Genomic DNA, 20,291 nt, shown 5'->3' with positions numbered 1-20,291 from the left:
TTTTGGTTCCAGATGTATTCTCATCTATTGATACTATATTGAACATTTCAGTGCCACTGTGCCATCCATTGTACCTTTCAATTTTACACAGCTTTGTTTCCCAATTCAGTAATCAGACAATTTAAAAGCACTCGGACAGAATTCTAGATGGAGGATTTTACTACAACACATGTACTTTTAACCCAGTCATCTATAACAGGAGGGCAAACTTTGTCAAGGGGCCCATTCTCACGTAACTCACTGATACGTCGTGGCAATATTCAACCAGGAAGTGGACATCCATAACAGGTCGCTGCAATTGCCATGAAGTATTAATTTGAAAATTCAAGAGTGGCAGTTCTAGGAAACATGTCTTAGGCTTGCAACATTTAATGCGATCACAAAACAGGAGGAGACTGGAAACGTGTTCAATCTGAACACAAAGGATCCAGATGTTTGGCCTAACGGAATAGTGGCTTTTGATTAAAAGCTTACCTCCATCGATTTGTAAGCGGATCGTCCTTAAGATGCCTTCACGTTCGGATGGATGCATCACTTTACATGTGATTTGTGCACTATTGTCCACATCAAAGTCAGGATAGACCTCAAGAATGCTGGAAATGCTGAACGTTCCATCATTGTTTTTCCGGACATTGGCTGCCTTGACTTTCCATTTCATGCCAGTTTCACTTGTATCTGCATTCCTTTCCATTTTCTTATCCGTGATGAATTGGAAATGGAATAGGTCGTCTACTTGCCAGTCAGCAATCAATTTCTCTTTAGTTTCATTGCACCTCTTCAAATACCAGCTGACAGTAATAACATTAGGTCGATAACCAGATACTTGGCATACAAATTCTGCAAGTTCTTGGTGTATAAGTTTTACAGGTCTTTGAATTTCTGACACTTTTGGTGCAACTAGGAATAAAAAAATCAATCAATTTCAAGTTAGATCATTCGGCCAGGCCTGCTGAGATTTTCCAGCTTTTTTGTGTTTATTGCAAATTTCCAGCATCTATCCACGGTATTTAATAATAATCTTTATAATTGTCACAAGTAGGCTTACATTAACACTGCAATGAAGTTACTGTGAAAATCCCCTAGTCGCCACACTCGACTGTGAAGGCTTTTCATCTTGCTTAATCTTTATGAAGGTGAAGGATTCACCATGCATGCAGAAAATTTGCGCTAGATTGGTTGGAGCAACTCACTTAACCATTTGGCCAATTCGTGTTGTGCAGAATCAATCAAGATAAGACATAAATTGACATCATCACCATTGTTGAATCCCCTGCTAACATTCTGGGGGTTACAATTGACCGGAAACTGAACTGGACTATATAAATATGGTGCCTACAAGGGCAGGTCAGAGACTAGGAATCCTGCGGTGAGTAACTCACCTCCTGACTCCTCAAAGCCTGTTCATCATCTACAAGGCACTGGTTAGGAATGTGATGGAATACACTCTACATGTCTGGATGAGTGCAGTTGAAGAGGCTTGACATCGTCCAGGGCCATGATTGGTGCCTCTTCCATAAACATTCATTCCTGCCACCACCTGGAAACAGTGGCAGCTGTATGGACCATCTACAAGATGCACTGCAGGAACTTACCCAAGGTTCCTTAGGCAGCATCTTCCAAAACCTCAACTGCTACCATCTAGAAGGACAAGCCAGCTGAGATTATTTTGTTAATTTACAAGATGTGGGCGTCGCTGGTTAGGCCAGCATTTACTGCCCATCCCTTGTTGCCCTTCAGAAGGTGGTGGCGAGCTCCCTTCATAAACCGCTGCAGTCCCTGATGTGTAGGCACACCCACAGTGCTGTTAGGGAGAGTGTTTCAGGATTTTGACCCATCGACAGTGAAGGAACGCCAATATATTTCCAAGTCTGGGGGGTGAATGACTTGGAGGGGAACCTCCAGGTGATGGGGTTCCCAGGTATCTGCTGTTCTTGTCCTTCTAGATGGTAGTGGCCGTGGGTTTGGATGGTGCTGCCTAAGGAACCTTGGTGAGTTACAGCAGTGCATCATGTAGATGGTACACCACCTGGAAGTCCCCCTCCAGTCACTCTCCATCCTTACTTGGAAATATTGCCATTCCTTCACTGTCATTTGGTCAAAGTCCTGGAACTTCCTCCCTAACAGCACCACAGGGGACTGCAGAAGTTCAAGAAGAGGTCATCATCACCTTCTAAAGAATATTTAGGGATGGACAATAAATGCTAGCCTAGCCAGGAAAGCCCACATCCTGTAAAGGAATAAGAGAAACTTTTTGTGCCTCTTGGGCAACCCAAATATACATTGATGCAGCAAACCATGGGGATGGATCGCACCAGAAACACCACCAGGCAGCTTGGTACTCTTGCGTAGCTCCAACAAACGTTTTGTAACTTGCTTTCGAGCAGACCTGCATATTGATAGCAATGACATATCCTCGTGCTCATTCGACATTGCTCGCCTATTCACTAATGTGCCACTCAAGGGAGCCATAGACATAATATAATAATCTGTATTGTCACAAGTAGGCTTACATTAAACAGAGCAATGACGTTACTGTGAAAGCCCCTAGTCGCACTTTCCAGCGTCTGTTCGGGTACACGGAGGGAGAATTCAGAATGTCCAATTCATCTTTCAGGACTTGTGGGAGGAAACCGGAGCACCCGGAGGAAACCCACACAGACACGGGGAGAACGTGCAGACTCCACACAGACAGTGACCCAAGCCGGGAATCGAACCTGGGACCCTGGAGCTGTGGAGCAACAGTGCTACCGCACCGCCATTTGTGACATTTGTGTCGTGTCACTATATCATGGCAATCTAGACATGCTGTCATCTATATTCATTGAGCTTAAGGATCCAGAACATTGTGCAGTTGAGTTCAACATTAATAACAGCTTTTATGAGTAAATAGGTGATGTTGCATGGGATCACGTCTACGCCAAGCTCTTGTTAACATTCTTGTCAGTTTTCAGCAGAATTGAGTCTTTGACAGAATGACCCCTAACTGCATACCCATGCATATTTTTGAAATGTAGATTATGAGCGCGATCAACCAGCCCGCTGTGCCTGAAAAGCAGCTCTCCGCGGCGCAACTTTGCCAATAACTGCCAAAGGACCTGCTCCCGGGATCTACCCAGCTCGCAACGCCTCGCAAGATCAAGGTGATTTCACAAGACATCCAGTGAAGCCCTGACATTATGGGCGGGATCACGTTTTGGCAAATCTGTATATTAAGAGCGAGACAGCTAGCTTCACTCTAATATGTGGTTCCCCGAGGTAACCAAGGCATTGGGATTTATCCCCTGTGCCGTGAAGACCTCAGGTGAGCACTGTTCAGAACTGGTCTACATAAACAGTGACCAGACGGAATGATATCCGTGTGGGTCCCCCAGGTGATTGGCGGCCCCAAGGTGTATGCCTTCTGGGTAGGGTGGCACCCTGACACTGATGCCACCTGGGCACCCTGGCACTGCCATTCCACCACCCTGGCAGTGCCACCTGGGTGCCAGCCTGGCACTGCCAAGGTGGCATTGGCAGCTAGCAGGGCACTGCCAGTGTGCTAGGCTGGCAGTGCCAAACTGGCATTTTTCATATGGTGGTGATTGGACGGTGGGTGGGGTAGGGGCAGGGCGGCCAAGAGACCCCCTTATAGTGAGTTGGGGCTTGGGCAGAATTTGGGGGTCGTGTCGGGAGCTCGAGAGATCAGGACACCATTTAAAAATGGAGCCCTGATCATTTGCTGCCCTGTGGAGTTCCGGCGAGCAGAGCTCCAATGGGGCGGAGACCGGCCTCAAGCCACGTTCCCCACTGAGGCCCTGTATCTGACTGGATGGGTGTTATATAGCAGGGTGTTTCTCGGCGCTGCGAGTGCCAGGAAACACGTGGCTAACTGTGCTTGCTATGGGACTCTGTTCCCATTTGGTTAGATCGGGCTCTATACCCGCAGTTTCAAGTAAGAATTTCCTTGCACACCTTAACGGGCTCCATCCCGCACTCAAATTCACCTTTAAAGTTGAACAATCTAATGAGCTCCCTTCCCTCGATTTACTAATTGAGAAATCTGCCAGGGGGTTCTCTATTACTATCTACCGCAAGCTTACCTTCACTGGTGAATATGTGCGTTGAGACTCCTATAACTGTGCACCCTATAAGGTTTGCATTATAAGCAACCTCATAAATAGGCCCCGAGCCATTTGCTCATGAAATCTTGGTGCCAGAATAGGTCACATCAAAGCTTTCCTGCAGGAAATTGGCTATCCCAATCAGGTCTTTATTTGCTGAACATCACATAACTCATGAATGGGCCCCAAGACTAACAGTTCTGGTGCCGAAAAGTGCAGAGACTACCTTGGACTACACTGGAAGGGCAAGATATTGCAAAATTTGAGCAACAGGTGAAGCTAGCTGTTTCACACTGCTATCATGCAGTAGCAACACGAGTGATTTTCTCCACTAACAGGATGCTGCTGTCAATAGCCTTGTGCCTATTCTACGAATGAACAATGAGTAATGTGGTATATGTGTTTCTATGCTAGTGTGATGCCAGGAATGTCGGCCTTATATTCCAATGACTGGTGGATCATATCAAACTGCACATCATTTCAGCTGTTCACAACAGGGCAGAGTGTGAACTGTACTCAACCAGCCAGTGCTTGCACAACTCAGAACACAGGAAACAACATTAACTGTGATTGGTCAGCTATTACTTAACAATCCAGAATGTGCCAAGTATTACAATAACAACCAATTCAAGGTCATCAGTTGGCTTGCAATGGAGTTAATTTATGCTTACTAGAAACTACACCTATTTATACACAGGGTCCTGCCCTCTGTAAACACAAATAACATGTCCCGGCGTTGCAACGTTTGCAACAAAAGAAAAGCTTGGGGGTGGGGATGGCAACAATTCCCTAAGGTACTCCCATGGAAACACCGCAACCAAAGTTGACTTGGCTAGTTTGAATTTAGCCAAAAGCTTGTGAACAACTGTTGCCTGGTGCATTGGCCATGGCAACACTTGCCTGGTGCATTGGCCATGGCAACACTTGCCTGGTGCATTGGCCATGGCAACACTTGCCTGGTGCATTGGCCATGGCAACACTTGCCTGGTGCATTGGCCATGGCAACACTTGCCTGGTGCATTGGCCATGGCAACACTTGCCTGGTGCATTGGCCATGGCAACACTTGCCTGGTGCATTGGCCATGGCAACACTTGTCAACCATCAGCACTCTTTCCCATGATAAATTGTTCACTTTGAAAAGACGAAAAGCTTCAACAGTTTTACTCTTCTTGCAACAATACTACAATAATTATGTATTTGCATTCCAAGCCTATGGAGTAGTTTCAAAGCCAATGTGCCTGCAACCAAATTTGATTCGAACTGCTACAAGCTGAAGAAAAAAAACATATCATAGCAAATCATATCATAGCAAATGAGAGATATTATTGGTTATCCAGAAGACTGAAACATTTGCTGCAATAACAGCAACAATGAAGCAATAAAATTTTTCGATGCACAGCCATCCTCCCAGTTATTAACCTAAATTTCCTTTGGTGTCATCTTACTCTCAAGATTATTCCCTAAACTGTCCAAAGTGGCACACAACACCGAGAATGCAGATTTACCTTTATAACAGAACCGCAGGTAGAGGAAAATTACGAGTGCTGTTAGGGCAATAGAAATAATAATGCTTGCAATCACGCTTCCGACTATTGATGAAGTTGACAGACGAATTTCTGCTTCTGTAAAAAAAAAAGGAATATTTCTCACACTTAACTTTTTGATTGCACCTGTGTAACTGCATAATAGGATCAAGTAGATTAGAGATACCTATAAAATTCTAACAGGACTAGACAGAGTAGATGCAGGAAGGATGTTCCCGATGATGGGTGTGTCCAGAACCAGGAATCACAATCTGAGGATATGGGGTAGACCATTTTAGGAAAAAGATGAGGAGCAATTTCTTCACCTAGAGAGTGGTGAGCCTGTGGAATTCGTTACCACAGGAAGTAGTTGAGGCCATAACATTGTATGTTTTCAAGAAGCAGTTACATATAGCACTTAGGGTGAAGGGGATCAAAGGATATGGGGGGAACGCAGGATTAAGCTATTGAGTTGAATGATCGGCCTTGATCATAATGAATGGCGGAGCAGGCTCGAAGAGCCAAATGGCCTCCTCCTGCTCCTATTTTCTATGTAAAAAAGATCTGTTCATGCAATGAACTGGAAAATTACAATCAATTAAACTTTCTCAAGAATCATGCAGTCATCAAGTCACATCTGAAGGTCAGAAATAGATGCTTGGTATGGAAACTGTGTTCAGCTTATTCGATGGAACACAAATCTCATTAATGAATTCAATAAACCTCTCACAACATACTCGTAACACAAGAATTATTCACAACATACATGCTATCTAATTTGTTCATATCAATAGAAAGAAGTTGATTGGTGTTGATATGCAACTCCATTTAAAAGTGTTCTCTAAAAATATATCTCAATAAACAAAAGAAAGTTCAAAAGTCAATACCTGTCAGTATCAAACAAATCCATCTAAAAGTTTCTTATTTAATTGTTTCCCCAAGACGTTACGGCTGCAGTATATTGTAATGTGGGGAGATGATGGCGTAGTGTTATTGTCACTGGGTTGGTAATCCAGACACCCAAGAACAAGAACAAAGAAAAGTACAGCACAGGAACAGGCCCTTCGGCACTCCAAGCCTGCGCCGACCATGCTGCCCATCTAAACTAAAATCTTCTACACTTCCTGGGTCCGTATCCCTCTATTCCCATCCTATTCATGTATTTGTCAAGATGCCCCTTAAATGTCACTATCATCCCTGCTCCCACCACCTTCTCCGGCAGCGAGTTCCAGGCACCCACTACCCTCGGTTTAAAAAACTTGCCTCGTACATCTCCTCTAAACCTTGCCCCTTGCACCTTAAGCCTATGCCCCCTAGTAATTGACCCCTCTACCCTGGGAAAAAGTCTCTGATTATCCACTCTGTCTATGCCCCTCAGTTTTGTAGACCTCTATCAGGTCGCCCCTCAACCTCCGTCGTTCCAGTGAGAACAAACCAAGTTAATTCAACCTCTCCTCATAGCTAATGCCCTCCATACCAGGCAACATCCTGGTAAATGTCTTCTGCACCCTCTCTAAAGCCTCCACATCCTTCTGGTAGTGTGGCGACCAGAATTGAACACTATACTCCAAGCGTGGCCTAACTAAGGTTCTATACAGCTGCAACATGACTTGCCAATTTTTATACTCAATGCCTCAGCCAATGAAGGCAAGCATGCCGTTTGCCTTCTTGACTACCTTCTCCACCTGTGTTGCCCCTTTCAGTGACCTGTGGACCTGTACACCACGATCTCTCTGACTGTCAGTACTCTTGAGGGTTCTACCATTCACTGTATATTCCCTACCTGTATTAGACCTTCCAGAATGCATTACCTCACATTTTGTCGGGATTAAACTCCCTCATGCCAAGGTAATGCACTGGAGTCCCAGGCTCGAATCCCACCATGGCAGATGGTGAAATTTGAATTCAATAAAAATCTGGAATTAAAAGTCTAATGATGACCATTGTCATAAAAACCCATCTGATTCACTAATGTCCTTCAGGTAAGGAAATCTGCCGTCCTTACCAAGTCAGGCCTACATGTGACTCCAGACCCATAAAGCGATGAAGTTGACTCTCAACTGCTCCCAACTGAAATGGCCTAGCAAGCCAGGCAATTAGGGATGGGGAACAATTGCTAGTTCAGCCAGCGACGCCCATATGCCAAGAACGAATAATACAACAAAAAAAACATTGGTTAACACTGAAGTTTTTTTCAATACAAACTTAAGGAAAGATTTGCATTGTCACCACAACTGACCTTTCAAAGTCACGGAGGCTTGAACCAAGTAAGGCTCTGAAAATGTCTTGTGTGTGACAAGGCATTCGAAAGTGCTGCCAATGTCTTCTACATGAGGTTCCAATCTAACCTCAGTGGTTACGTTACAGGTTCCATCAGGGTTTTTGACAGTTGGGGCGATGCAAATGTCAGTTAATAATTTTCTTTCTTCTTGCGATGGAATTGACTGAAACCATTCAGCATTGCTTTCACAAGGATAGTAGCCACTTAAGTGACAACCCAAGGCCATCTCTCCACCCGTGCCAACTTCCACAACTTTTTCTGAAACCACAGTTACGGTGGGACGTGCTGCCAAGATAAACAGGTTTGTTAGTGTCACTAATAATTCTGGCTATACTTCGAAAGTAATGTGGAGCATGCTAACATAAGTTTGTGAATTAGTGAAGTTATGCATTATTAGATATACATACTAAACATATAGATATTAAAAATCATTCGTAAGTGGAATGGTGCCAGAGGACTAGAGGGCAACTGGTGTTGATTCCTATGTTTAAAAAGAGAGTTAAACACATGGCCGAATGGATAGCCAAACAGAAAGCCTAGCTAGTGTAGAGGTTAGGGGTAACTAATCAGACTGGCAAAAGATAGGACCGCTTTGTTCACCCTTTACATTAACAGTTTGGACTCTGGAATCAAAGTAAAATTCCAAAACCTGCATAAGACAGCAAATTGGAGGCTGAAGTCCAGCTCAAACGAAGAAGTGACAAAAATAGATGACATCAATAAACTAAAATAAACAATGCGGGAAAATTAATTTCAATAAGGGTGAGCTAGTGCATTTTGGTAAGAAGAATAAAGGGGCCACATACTGGCTGGATAAGAAGTGGAAATGGGGTAGGGAAGAGGGGATCTATGGGTTCAGATTGACTAATCACTAGGATCAATTCTAGTTAATTAGGTCAGCACAGTGATTCATTTATAGAGGATATAATTGAAAAACAGGATTAAACTTACATAGAAACTTGATTATATCCCATCCGGAGTACTGTACACAGTTCTGGTTTCCATATTATAAAATGGATATGGAGCCATCAGAGAACGTGTCCATGATTCATAAGGGTGATACCAGAACTGCAAGGTTATAGTTATCAAGAAAGACTTACAAGTTTTGGGGTCTTTTCTCTTGGATCGAGAAGCTGAAGGTGACCTGCTGGTTTGGCTACAAGGTAACAAAAAGGTTTCATGACCAGTTGGACCAAAATGCCTTTTGCTATGTTGCAGACTCAATATAACTGAATGAATGTGACATCTTCCGGAGGTAAAAGGAGGTGTACAAATGCAAGTTCTTCCTTTCTTAACACAGAGTAGCATTTACATTTCAGAGAAGCCTGACGACGTATGTGGGAACAATTAACCGGTTTCAGTTCCAAATGCAAAAAATATTTAAGCAGCTCTTACAGATAATCATATTTAACAGCATATATTTGTGTATTATTTACTTCTCAAAATGCTGCCTTACAAGACCAACACTTTCAACTGAAAGCTGGTCTGGATTTTTTATTAATTTTTATTGTTGTATCAAGATTACAGTGTGCCAGAAGGAACAGATCTTCATGTGTGTGGAAGTGAAGGTAAAGGAAAACTGCTCAAAAAGCCTCCTCCTACATCTGCTAGGAGGAAAGCTGTCTGAATACTTTCCAAACTTTAATTTTAATGCTGCTTACTTGATTATAGAATTAATAGTGAGTTTCACCCAATTTATTTCCCACTAACACATACACCTTACTCTATTTGCTACCTTTGATTAGTCCTTTCAGTGATCAACCCTGAGATTTTACTGTGCATTACATGGATAAACTGCTTCCAACATCTAAATGAAGTACAGAACACAGCTTCTCAACACATATCAATGGCCCAATAATGCAAGTACACAAATTAGGTCAGAAAGCATTAAACACAGGGAGGCACGTTGGCATAGCACTGCTGCCTCACGGCACCGAGGACCCAGGTTCGATCCCGACCCCGGGTCACTGTCCGTGTGGAGTTGGCACATTCTCCCCGTGTCTGCGTGGATCTCACCCCCACAACCCAAAAAGATGTGCAGCGTAGGTGGGTTGGCCACGCTAAATTGCCCCTTGATTGGAAAAAATATAATTGGGTACTCGAAATTCATTTTAAAAAAAAGAAAGTATTAAACACCAGGTGCAATCTATTTATTTTATAAATTATTCTGATGAACGGTCATCGAGCTGAAACTTTAACTCTGCTTCTCTCTCCACAGATTTGCCTAACCTGAGTATTTACAGCATTTTCGTTTCAGGATTTCCAGCATCTGCAGCAGTTTGCTTTTGTAATTAAGGGCATTCCCTCCACAAGATTAAGCTTCCAAAAGATGGAAAGACGACTGCAAGTTATAAATTACAGTAACGGCAATAAGTCAGCTTACCTAAAACCTCGAGCTTTACTGTCTGAGAGGCCTTATTATTTGGTGGAATAACAACTTCACATTTATACTGTCCAGTATGTTTAAATGTGACATGTCTGAGCAACAGTGACATGTTTCCATTTAGAATGGAGCTTTCCAAAATCTCGGCTTCTGGCCATGCCTCCTGTACATCTCCAGAAGTGTAGGAAAAGGCTGTTGATGCTTCAGTGCCACGAGTGACAGTCCACAAAACGCCCAAATTCTTCGATTCCAATGTCGCCCCAGTGAGTTCAGAGATTTCGCACAGCAGCAGACTATTTTCATTATAAATTACTTCCACAGGACTTTGACTCACTTTCAACTTCAACTTGCTTTCTGCAGATTTAATAAGAACAGATAACGTCAAAAGACCATTCCAACTTAACATCCCTACTTCGTCCCCTGCAACATTTCTTAATCTAACCTTCTATTCCTTCATTCCTCATTTATTTATCCAACCCATTCCAATGCTCTCCTGTCAGTCTCCCATCTTCCAACCTCCATGAACTTCAGCTCATTCTAAATTTTACTGCCCGCATTCTGCTCATCAAACTGGGGGTCTGTTAGCTCAGTTGGCTGGGCGGCTGATTCATGATGCGGTGCAACAGTGCGGGTTCAATTCCCATGGGTTCAATTCCCATAAGGGCTGTGGCAACATCTACATTTATTCATCAAATCCGTTTTATCTAACCTGACCTACACTGGTCCCACAAGACAAAATATTCCCCTCATTATTTTCAAATCCTACCAGGGCCTTCCTACCTCTGTAATCTTCCCCAACTCTGACAGCCTCCAAGTTTGATACAGCCCTCCAATGCCCCCCTCTTGCTCATCACCAATTTTGATAACTCCATCAATGGTAGTCATGTCTTCAGCTGGCTAAACTTTAAGCGTTGGAATTTCCTTCCGAAACCTCTTCACTTCTCTTCCCTTCCTAAGACGGGCCTTAAAATCTGCGTCTTTAACCAAGCTTTTGGTCAACTGTCCTAATATCAACCAGCTCTTGGCAGCACAGAACTTGGGTATTAATGAAAAGAGAGATGTGTTGCCAAAGCATTTTGTCTTGCACTCATCAGAACAAACACTGCAGCAACACCAATCAGCGCTCAGTGCAATCGGCAACTTCAACTTTAACTCCCAGTGCTCAAGCTATAAGTGCCATCTCATTGGCTCTCCTCTTGACATAGATTAATGATGCTGATAGATGATCTACGCATGGCTCACTCAATCACTGATGAAACCACTGGAGCCAGCGATACATCATTACGGAGGTCACATTAGCTCAAATCCATTCACTACAGACTTATGGTTTTTTGACCGAGTTACAAACTTTTACATTTAATGTGTAATAATTTATTTACATTCATCCATGTGCTTTTACTATTTTCACAGCTGATCTAATTAGGTTGAGGCAACTCTTGGGCTGTTTTCCTCCACAAACTCCGACACAAATGTAATAACCTAATCGCCAACTCCGCAATAAATGCTGACTTGCCAACGATGCTCATATATCATTAATTAGCTAAAAAAAAATAATGTAGCCAGCTGTCGCCATAAGAACATAAGAAACAGGAAGCGGCACTCATCCACTGGATTTTGAGACTGGGTCTGGCCCCACGAGCCTGCTTCACCATTCAATAAGATCATGGGCTGTCTGATTGTGGCTTCAATTCCACTTTTCTGCCTGCCCAACCCTCCACCAACACCGTCCTCAATAACTTTCCAACACCTGACCGATCAAAAGTCCACCTTGCATTCAATGACCCAGCCACAGTGTCGTGTGGCGGTGTGCCACTTGTCCCTCTAAGACGTTGGATGTGGGCCGCTCGGTGGGGGTCACATTACATTTAGCATGTGGGAGTCTCATTTGTGGAGACATTAAATTAACAATTCTTTTTGTGAGGAAAAAAAACCCCTCCCCATCTTGGGTCTCTGGGGAAACCTCTTACTTTGAAACCACAAAGGGCATTAAAGTTGACTTTTCCAAAGGATGTTTCGAATTGGGGGTGGGAAGAGAACTCTGTTGGGAGATGGGGGTGAGTGGGTGGGTCGAGAGAGAGAGAGACAGGGCTAACTGGAGAGCGCTAGCAGATAGGATGGGCCGAACGGCCGCGTCTGCTGGCAGAGGCCGGGAGCAGGGGTTTGTGACTTTCCCTTTAGCCCGCCCGGCTTCGGCCCGGCCGCTGTCACCAATCTCCAGGCCCAGGGATCATCGACAAGAGCCCAGGAGCAAACCCCACCCTGGGCGAGCGCGACTCCCGCCTCCCCCGGCCTCAAAATCCGGCGGGACGCGTCGCTCCCGTCCCGTCCTTTACCCGAAAGCCGTGCCAGAGTCGCCAGCGCCACCAGAAGCGGCCACAAGTTCCCGGTCCGGCCCATGGCCCTCCCGGTCCCGGGTTTCTCTCGCTCGGGCCCAGAAGCAGGAATCGCCCCGCCCGAGTTTCACTTCCGCCGGGCGGACGCCGGCTGGGGGGGGCTGCGCGCGCTCTCCCGCTGGAAGGCGCTACGTGTCACTTGTCAAAGCCAGAAGAGCAGGGATAAAAGTACATGGAAAACAAACACAGGCACGCGGACTCATCAAATAAACATAGAATAAATTAGATATATAGCTGACATCAATGTTTGATTTATCTGATTTTGTAGCTTTTCCTCTAAGATCACAAAGCTACACGTTTAGAAGGAAACAGTTTGCTATTTATTTTGTTCATCTATTAGTGAAGGCCCACACAATGGAGAAAAGATCAATTAATATTGATCAGGAAATTCTGTACCTGTTGTATGTATAGATTTTTGAAAGGCATTAAGAAGGCGCCGCAAAGGGCGGCATGGCGGCCCAGTAATGGGGCTGGTTTAGCACACTGGGCTAAATCGCTGGCTTTGAAAGCAGACCAAGGCAGGCCAGCGGCACGGTTCAATTCCCGTACCAGCCTCCCCGAACAGGCGCGGAATGTGGCGACTAGGGGCTTTTCATAGTACTTTCATTCGAAGCCTACTTGTGACAATAAGTGATTTTCATTCATTTCATTTCATTTTTTCATTCATTCAGTAGCTGGCACCGCTGCCTCGCAGCGCCAGGGACGCAGGTTCAATACCAGCCTTTGGTGACAGTCTGTATGGAGTTTACACATTCTCCCCGTGTCTGCGTGGGTTTCCTCTGGGTGCTCTGGTTTCCTCCCACAGGCCAAAGATGAGCAGGTTAGCTCGATTGGCCATGATAAATTGCCCCTTAGTGTCCAAACATAAAATGCGGTTTTGGGTATAGGGTGGGGGAGTGGGCCCAGATAAGATGCTCTTTCAGAGGGTCGGTGCAGACATGAAGGGCTGAATGGACACCTTCTGCACTGTAGGGATTTTATGATTTGGTGTGGAAAGTTGTGGATTCCATAAATCACCCAACCACCAGGAGTTCCAACCAAGGTAGTTTATTCCTGAGCTCAACAGGAATTGAGTTTGGACACTGAGGGAGTATAAGGCTTCATTTTATCTAAAGTCTAGTCTTTCTTTTATATAGTTAATTAACTTAAAAGTTGCTGTTTGGTTTAGAAGAAAGTGAATTTTCAATCAACTTTAAACAAAGGTTCTACTTGGAGATACTTGCAGCTGGAGCATGTTAATTAGTTAATTGGATTAGGCCAGTTTTCAGAGGCTCGATTCACAATATAAAAGTGATCCACTACAGTGCAGACTTTGTTTGCACTGAGTGAGAGTTTGGTGACTGAGGGAGTGTTGAATTTGGTGCATTTGAGTGCTATAGTGAGAGTTTGGTGACTGAGGGAGTTAGGTGAGGAGGGAATAAGGCACTCCTTTCATTTCGTTTCCTACATTTCCACAAAGAGCGAGAAGGGAGCCAGGGGTTTACAGAGAGTGCAGCTGACTGGGAGCAGAGTCGGAGGGCGGAGGTCCAGTTGGTCCACAGGTTAGCTATATTCTGTAAGGTAAGAGGGGATGGAGGCTAGGCCAGTTGCATGCTCCTCCTGTAGGATGTGGGTGGTGAGGGATACCACCGGTGTCCCCGCTGACTATACCTGTGGGAAGTGCACCCAACTCCAGCTCCTCAAAGACCGTGTTAGGGAACTGGAGCTGAAGCTGGATGAACTTCGGATCATCCGGGAGGCAGAGGGGGTGATATGGAAGAGTTACAGGGAGGTAACCACACCCCGTACAGGACAAGAGTAGCTGGGTTACAGTCAGGGGAAAGAAAACAAACAGGCAGACAATGCAGGGATCCCTCGTGGCTGTTCCCCTTCAAAACAAGTATACCGTTTTGGATGCTGTTGGGGGGGATGACCTACCGGGGGAAGGCCCTAGCGGCCAGGTCTCTGGCACTGAGTCTGGCTCTGGGGCTTAGAAGGGAAAGGGGGAGAATAGAAAAGCAATAGTAATAGGAGATTCAATGGTTAGGGGAATAGATAGGAGATTCTGTGGTCGCGAGCGAGACTCCCGGAAGGTATGTTGCCTCCCGGGTGCCAGGGCCAGGGATGTCTCGGATCGTGTCTTCAGGATCCTTAAGGGGGAGGGGGAGCAGCCAGAAGTCGTGGTGCACATTGGTACCAACGACGTAGGTAGGAAAAGGGGTGTAGAGGTAATAAACGAGTTTAGGGCATTAGACTGGAAGTTAAAAGCCAGGACAGACAGAGTTGTCATCTCTGGTTTGTTGCCGGTGCCACGTGATAGTGAGGCTAGGAATCGGGAGAGAGTGCAGCTGAACACGTGGCTGCAGGAATGGTGTAGGAGGGAGGGCTTCAGGTATTTGGATAATTGGAGCGCATTCTGGGGAAGATGGGACCTGGACAAGCAGGACCGGTTGCATCTGAACCAGAGGGGCACCAATATCCTGGGAGGGAGGTTTTCTAGTACTCTTCGGGAGGGTTTAAACTAATTTGGCAGGGGAATGGGAACCGGATTTGTAGTCCAGCAACTAAGGTAGCCGATATTCAGGATGCCAAAGCGTGTAGTGAGGCAGTAGGGAAGGGAACACTGACAAAGGAGAGTACTTGCAGGCACGCAGATGGGTTGAAGTGTATATACTTCAACGCAAGAAGCATCAGGAATAAGGTGGGTGAACTTAAGGCATGGATCGGTACTTGGGACTACGATGTGGTGGCCATCACGGAAACCTGGATAGAAGAGGGGCAGAAATTGTTGTTGGGGGTTCCGGGTGCGGCGATGACCAGCTAAGTCGCACGTTTCGGCAGCTCCAGGTGGAACGGACTTTTGGACTCTTGATAGGAGCCCCAACGGCAATTTTAACGGCAAAAAACACTGTGCGGTAATCCAGAAGGGAATCCCCCCTGGACACGGATGGAAAAAAGAGAGGAAGGTGGCCGGATTGCGGTAGATCCTCTAGAGCAGCGGCCAGGAAGGCAGGCACAAAGCAAGATGGCGTCGGAAGGAGGCAGTTTAATATGGGGCCCTGACCAAAAAGAGTTACTGCGGCATTGCGTGGAAGAACTCAAAAAGGAGATGAAGAAGGAGCTGTTGGCCCCGATATTACAAGCGATTGAGGGGCTAAAGGAGAAGCAAAAGACCCAGGAACAGGAGCTTCGGGTCGTGAAGGCAAAGGCTGCTGAGAATGAGGACGACATACAGGGCCTGGTGGTGAAAACGGAGATGCACGAGGCACAACACAAAAGGTGTGTGGAAAGGCTGGAGGTGCTGGAGAATAATGCGAGGAGGAAGAATTTAAGGATTCTTTGTCTTCCCGAAGGTGTAGAAGGGGCGGACGTCGGGGCATATGTGAGCACGATGCTGCACTCGTTAATGGGATCGGAGGCCCCGACGGGTCCACTGGAGGTGGAGGGAGCCTATCGAGTTATGGCGCGAAGACCGAGGGCTGGAGAAATTCCTCGAGCCATAGTGGTGAGATTTCTCCGATATAAGGACAGAGAGATGGTCCTCAGATTGGCAAAGAAAACTCGGAGCAGTAGGTGGGAGAACGTGGTGATCCGCGTATATCAAGATTGGAGTGCGGAGGTGGCGAGAAGGAGGGCAAGCTTTAATCGGGCCAAGGCGGTGCTGCACAAACGGAAGATTAAATTTGGAATGCTGCAACCGGCAAGACTGTGGGTCACACATCAAGGGAAACACCACTACTTTGAAACGGCAGATGAGGCGTGGACATTTATTGTCGAGGAGAAACTGGAGTGAGCGGGCCATAAAAAGAACGTTTGGGACAAAGTGGGGGTGTGAATATGTGGGATGAAGGGGGGGAAAAGAGGGAAGTGATGACTTCCCAAGTTGTTAATCCTGCGACCCTGTAACTTTTCTCTCTTCCCCATGTCGTGGGGGAGGGAGGATGAGGAGCTGAGGGCGCCGGCCGTTGGGGGCGGGGCCAAAAGGGAAGCGCGGGCTTTGTTCCCGCGCTATGGTAATCACGGCGGGAACAGGAAAGCAGGAAGGAGGGGGCCTTGCACAGTGTGAGCCGAGGTCACGGGGGGAAGCCGAGGTCGGCCAGAGTTTGCTGACTTCTGGGAGCAACATGGGGGGTGCAATTACGCTAGTTTGGGATCTAACGGGGTGTGGGGGGGGTTAACTGGGTTGCTGCTGCTGGGGAGAAGGGGGAGCTGGTATGGGGGGGTGGTCGGGGCGGGGGGGGCGCCGCTTGGGCGAGATACGGCTACGTGGGAACCGGGTGAGGAGCTGGATTGGAAAAGGAGATGGCTAGTCGTCAAGGGGGGGGGGGAGAGCCCCCCAACCCGGTTGATCACGTGGAATGTGAGAGGGCTGAATGGGCCGATTAAGAGGGCACGGGTACTCGCACACCTAAAGAAACTTAAGGCAGATGTGGTTATGCTTCAGGAAACGCATCTGAAGCTGATAGACCAGGTCAGACTACGCAAAGGATGGGTGGGGCAGGTGTTTCATTCGGGGCTAGACGCAAAAAACAGGGGGGTGGCCATACTAGTGGGGAAGCGGGTAATGTTTGAGGCAAAGACTATAGTGGCGGATAGTGGGGGCAGATACGTGATGGTGAGTGGTAAATTACAAGGGGAGGCGGTGGTATTAGTGAACGTGTATGCCCCGAACTGGGATGATGCCAACTTTATGAGGCGTATGTTAGGACGAATCCCGGGCCTAGAAGTGGGGAAGTTGATAATGGGTGGAGATTTTAATACGGTGCTGGACCCAGGGCTGGACAGATCGAGGTCCAGGACCGGAAGGAGGCCGGCTGCAGCTAGGGTGCTTAAGGACTTTATGGAGCAGATGGGAGGAGTAGACCCCTGGAGATTTAGTAGACCTAGGAGTAAGGAGTTTTCGTTTTTCTCCTATGTCCACAAAGTCTATTCACGGATAGACTTTTTTGTTCTGGGAAGGGCACTGATCCCAAAGGTGACGGGGACGGAGTACACGGCTATAGCCATTTCGAATCATGCTCCACATTGGGTGGACCTGGAGATAGGGGAAAAAAAACAACAGCGTCCACCCTGGAGAATGGACATGGGATTATTGGCAGATGAGGGGGTGTGCTTAAGGGTGAGGGGGTGTATTGAAAGGTACTTGGAACTCAATGATAATGGGGAGGTACAGGTGGGAGTGGTCTGGGAGGCGCTGAAGGCAGTGGTTAGAGGGGAGCTGATATCTATTAGGGCACATAAAGGAAAGCAGGAGGGTAGGGAAAGGGAGCGGTTGTTGAAAGAACTGAGGGTGGACAGACAATATGCGGAGGCACTGGAGGAGGGACTGTACAGGGAAAGGCAAAGGCTACATGTAGAATTTGACTTGTTGACTACGGGTAATGCAGAGGCACAATGGAGGAAGGCACGGGGTGTACAGTACGAATATGGGGAGAAGGCAAGCAGGTTGCTGGCCCACCAACTGAGGAAAAGGGGAGCAGCGAGGGAGATAGGGGGGATGAGAGATGAGGAGGGAGAGATGGAGCAGGGAGCGGAGAGAGTGAATGGAGTGTTCAAGGCATTTTACGAAAGATTATATGAAGCTCAGCCCCCGGATGGGAAGGAGAGAATGATGTGCTTTCTGGATCAGCTGGAATTTCCCAAGGTGGAGGAGCAGGAGAGGGTGGGACTGGGAGCACAGATTGAGACGGAGGAAGTGGTGAAAGAGATTGGGAGTATGCAGGCGGGGAAGGCCCCGGGACCAGACGGATTCCCAGTTGAATTCTATAGGAAATATATGGACTTGCTGGCCCCGCTACTGATGAGAACCTTTAATGAGGCGAGGGAAAGGGGGCAGTTGCCCCCGACTATGTCAGAGGCAATGATATCGCTCCTCCTAAAGAAGGAAAAAGACCCGCTGCAATGCGGGTCCTACAGGCCCATTTCCCTTCTGAATGTGGACGCTAAGATTCTGGCCAAGGTAATGGCAATGAGGATAGAGGATTGTGTCCCGTGGGTGGTTCATGAGGACCAATCTGGGTTTGTGAAGGGGAGACAGCTGAATACAAATATACGGAGGCTGCTAGGGGTAATGATGATGCCCCCACCAGAGGGGGAAGCGGAGATAGTGGTGGCGATGGATGCCGAGAAAGCATTTGATAGAGTGGAGTGGGATTATCTGTGGGAGGTGCTGAGGAGATTTGGTTTTGGGGATGGGTATATCAGGTGGGTACAGTTGCTGTATAGGGCCCCGATGGCGAGCGTGGTCACGAATGGACGGGGGTCTGACTATTTTCGGCTCCATAGAGGGACGAGGCAGGGATGTCCTCTGTCCCCGTTATTGTTTGCACTGGCGATTGAACCCCTGGCCATAGCATTGAGGGGTTCCAGGAAGTGGAGGGGAGTACTCAGGGGAGGAGAAGAACACCGGGTATCTCTGTATGCGGATGATTTGTTGCTATATGTGGCGGACCCGGCGGAGGGGATGCCAGAGATAATGCGGATACTTGGGGAGTTTGGGGATTTTTCAGGGTACAAACTGAACATGGGGAAAAGTGAGTTGTTTGTGGTGCATCCAGGGGAGCAGAGCAGAGAGATAGAGGATTTACCGTTGAGGAAGGTAACAAGGGACTTCCGGTACTTGGGGATCCAGATAGCCAAGAATTGGGGTACATTACACAGGCTTAACTTAACGCGGTTGGTGGAACAGATGGAGGAGAACTTTAAGAGATGGGACACGGTGTCCCTGTCATTGGCAGGTAGGGTGCAGGCGGTTAAAATGGTGGTCCTCCCGAGATTCCTTTTTGTGTTTCAGTGCCTCCCGGTGGTGATCACGAAGCCTTTTTTCAAAAGAATCGAGAAGAGTATTATGAGTTTGGTGTGGGCTGGGAAGACCCCGAGAGTGAGGAGGGGATTCTTGCAGCGTAGTAGGGACAGGGGGGGCTGGCACTACCGAGCCTAAGTGAGTACTACTGGGCCGCCAATGTTTCAATGGTGTGTAAGTGGATGGGAGAAGGGGAAGGAGCGGCGTGGAAGAGATTGGAGAGGGCGTCCTGTAGGGGGACTAGCCTACAAGCAATGGTGACGGCGCCGTTGCCGTTCTCACCAAAGAAATACACCACAAGCCCGGTGGTGGTGGCTACATTGAAAATTTGGGGGCAGTGGAGACGGCATAGGGGAGGGACGGGAGCTTCTGTGCGGTCCCCGATAAGAAACAATCATAGGTTCGTTCCGGGGAGAATGGATGGGGGATTTGGAGCATGGCAAAGAGCTGGGGTAGTACAACTGAGAGATCTGTTTGTAGATGGGACGTTTGCGAGTCTGGGAGCGCTGACAGAAAAATATGGGTTGCCCCAAGGGAATGCATTTCGGTACATGCAATTGAGGGCTTTCGCGAGGCAACAGGTGAGGGAATTCCCGCAGCTCCCGACACAGGAGGTGCAGGATAGAGTGATCTCAGAGACATGGGTGGGGGATGGTAAGGTGTCGGACATATACAGGGAAATGAGGGACGAGGGGGAGATCATGGTGGATGAGCTGAAAGGGAAGTGGGAAGGGGAGCTGGGGGAGGAGATTGAGGAGGGGCTGTGGGCTGATGCCCTACGTAGGGTAAACTCATCGTCCTCGTGTGCCAGGCTAAGCCTGATACAATT

At 47.2% G+C, this 20,291-nt stretch overlaps 1 protein-coding gene across 2 annotated transcripts in view; it reads right to left on the bottom strand.

Annotated features, from left to right (window-relative positions):
- Positions 1-12,792, bottom strand: part of LOC140384413 (uncharacterized) — a 48,397-nt gene extending 35,605 nt beyond the window's left edge. The window contains exons 1-5 of one of the 2 annotated variants that reach the window (XM_072466093.1): positions 12,622-12,792; positions 10,289-10,642; positions 7,864-8,190; positions 5,607-5,723; positions 475-897 (exon numbers count right to left, since the gene is read on the bottom strand). In XM_072466093.1, coding sequence (XP_072322194.1) covers positions 475-897; positions 5,607-5,723; positions 7,864-8,190; positions 10,289-10,642; positions 12,622-12,685 — 1,285 coding nt within the window. In that variant the 5' untranslated portion in view covers positions 12,686-12,792. Of the gene's footprint in view, positions 1-474; positions 898-5,606; positions 5,724-7,863; positions 8,191-9,005; positions 9,062-10,288; positions 10,643-12,621 lie in introns of those variants that run through there. The other variant, XM_072466094.1, reaches the window with a different exon arrangement.
- Positions 12,793-20,291: the final 7,499 nt, after the last annotated feature.

Source organism: Scyliorhinus torazame, chromosome 10 (genome assembly GCF_047496885.1).
Source record: "Scyliorhinus torazame isolate Kashiwa2021f chromosome 10, sScyTor2.1, whole genome shotgun sequence".
Taxonomy (NCBI): Eukaryota; Metazoa; Chordata; class Chondrichthyes; order Carcharhiniformes; family Scyliorhinidae; genus Scyliorhinus; species Scyliorhinus torazame.
The sequence above is the reverse complement of the archived record's forward strand: the minus strand, read 5'-3'. Positions and strand labels throughout refer to the sequence as shown.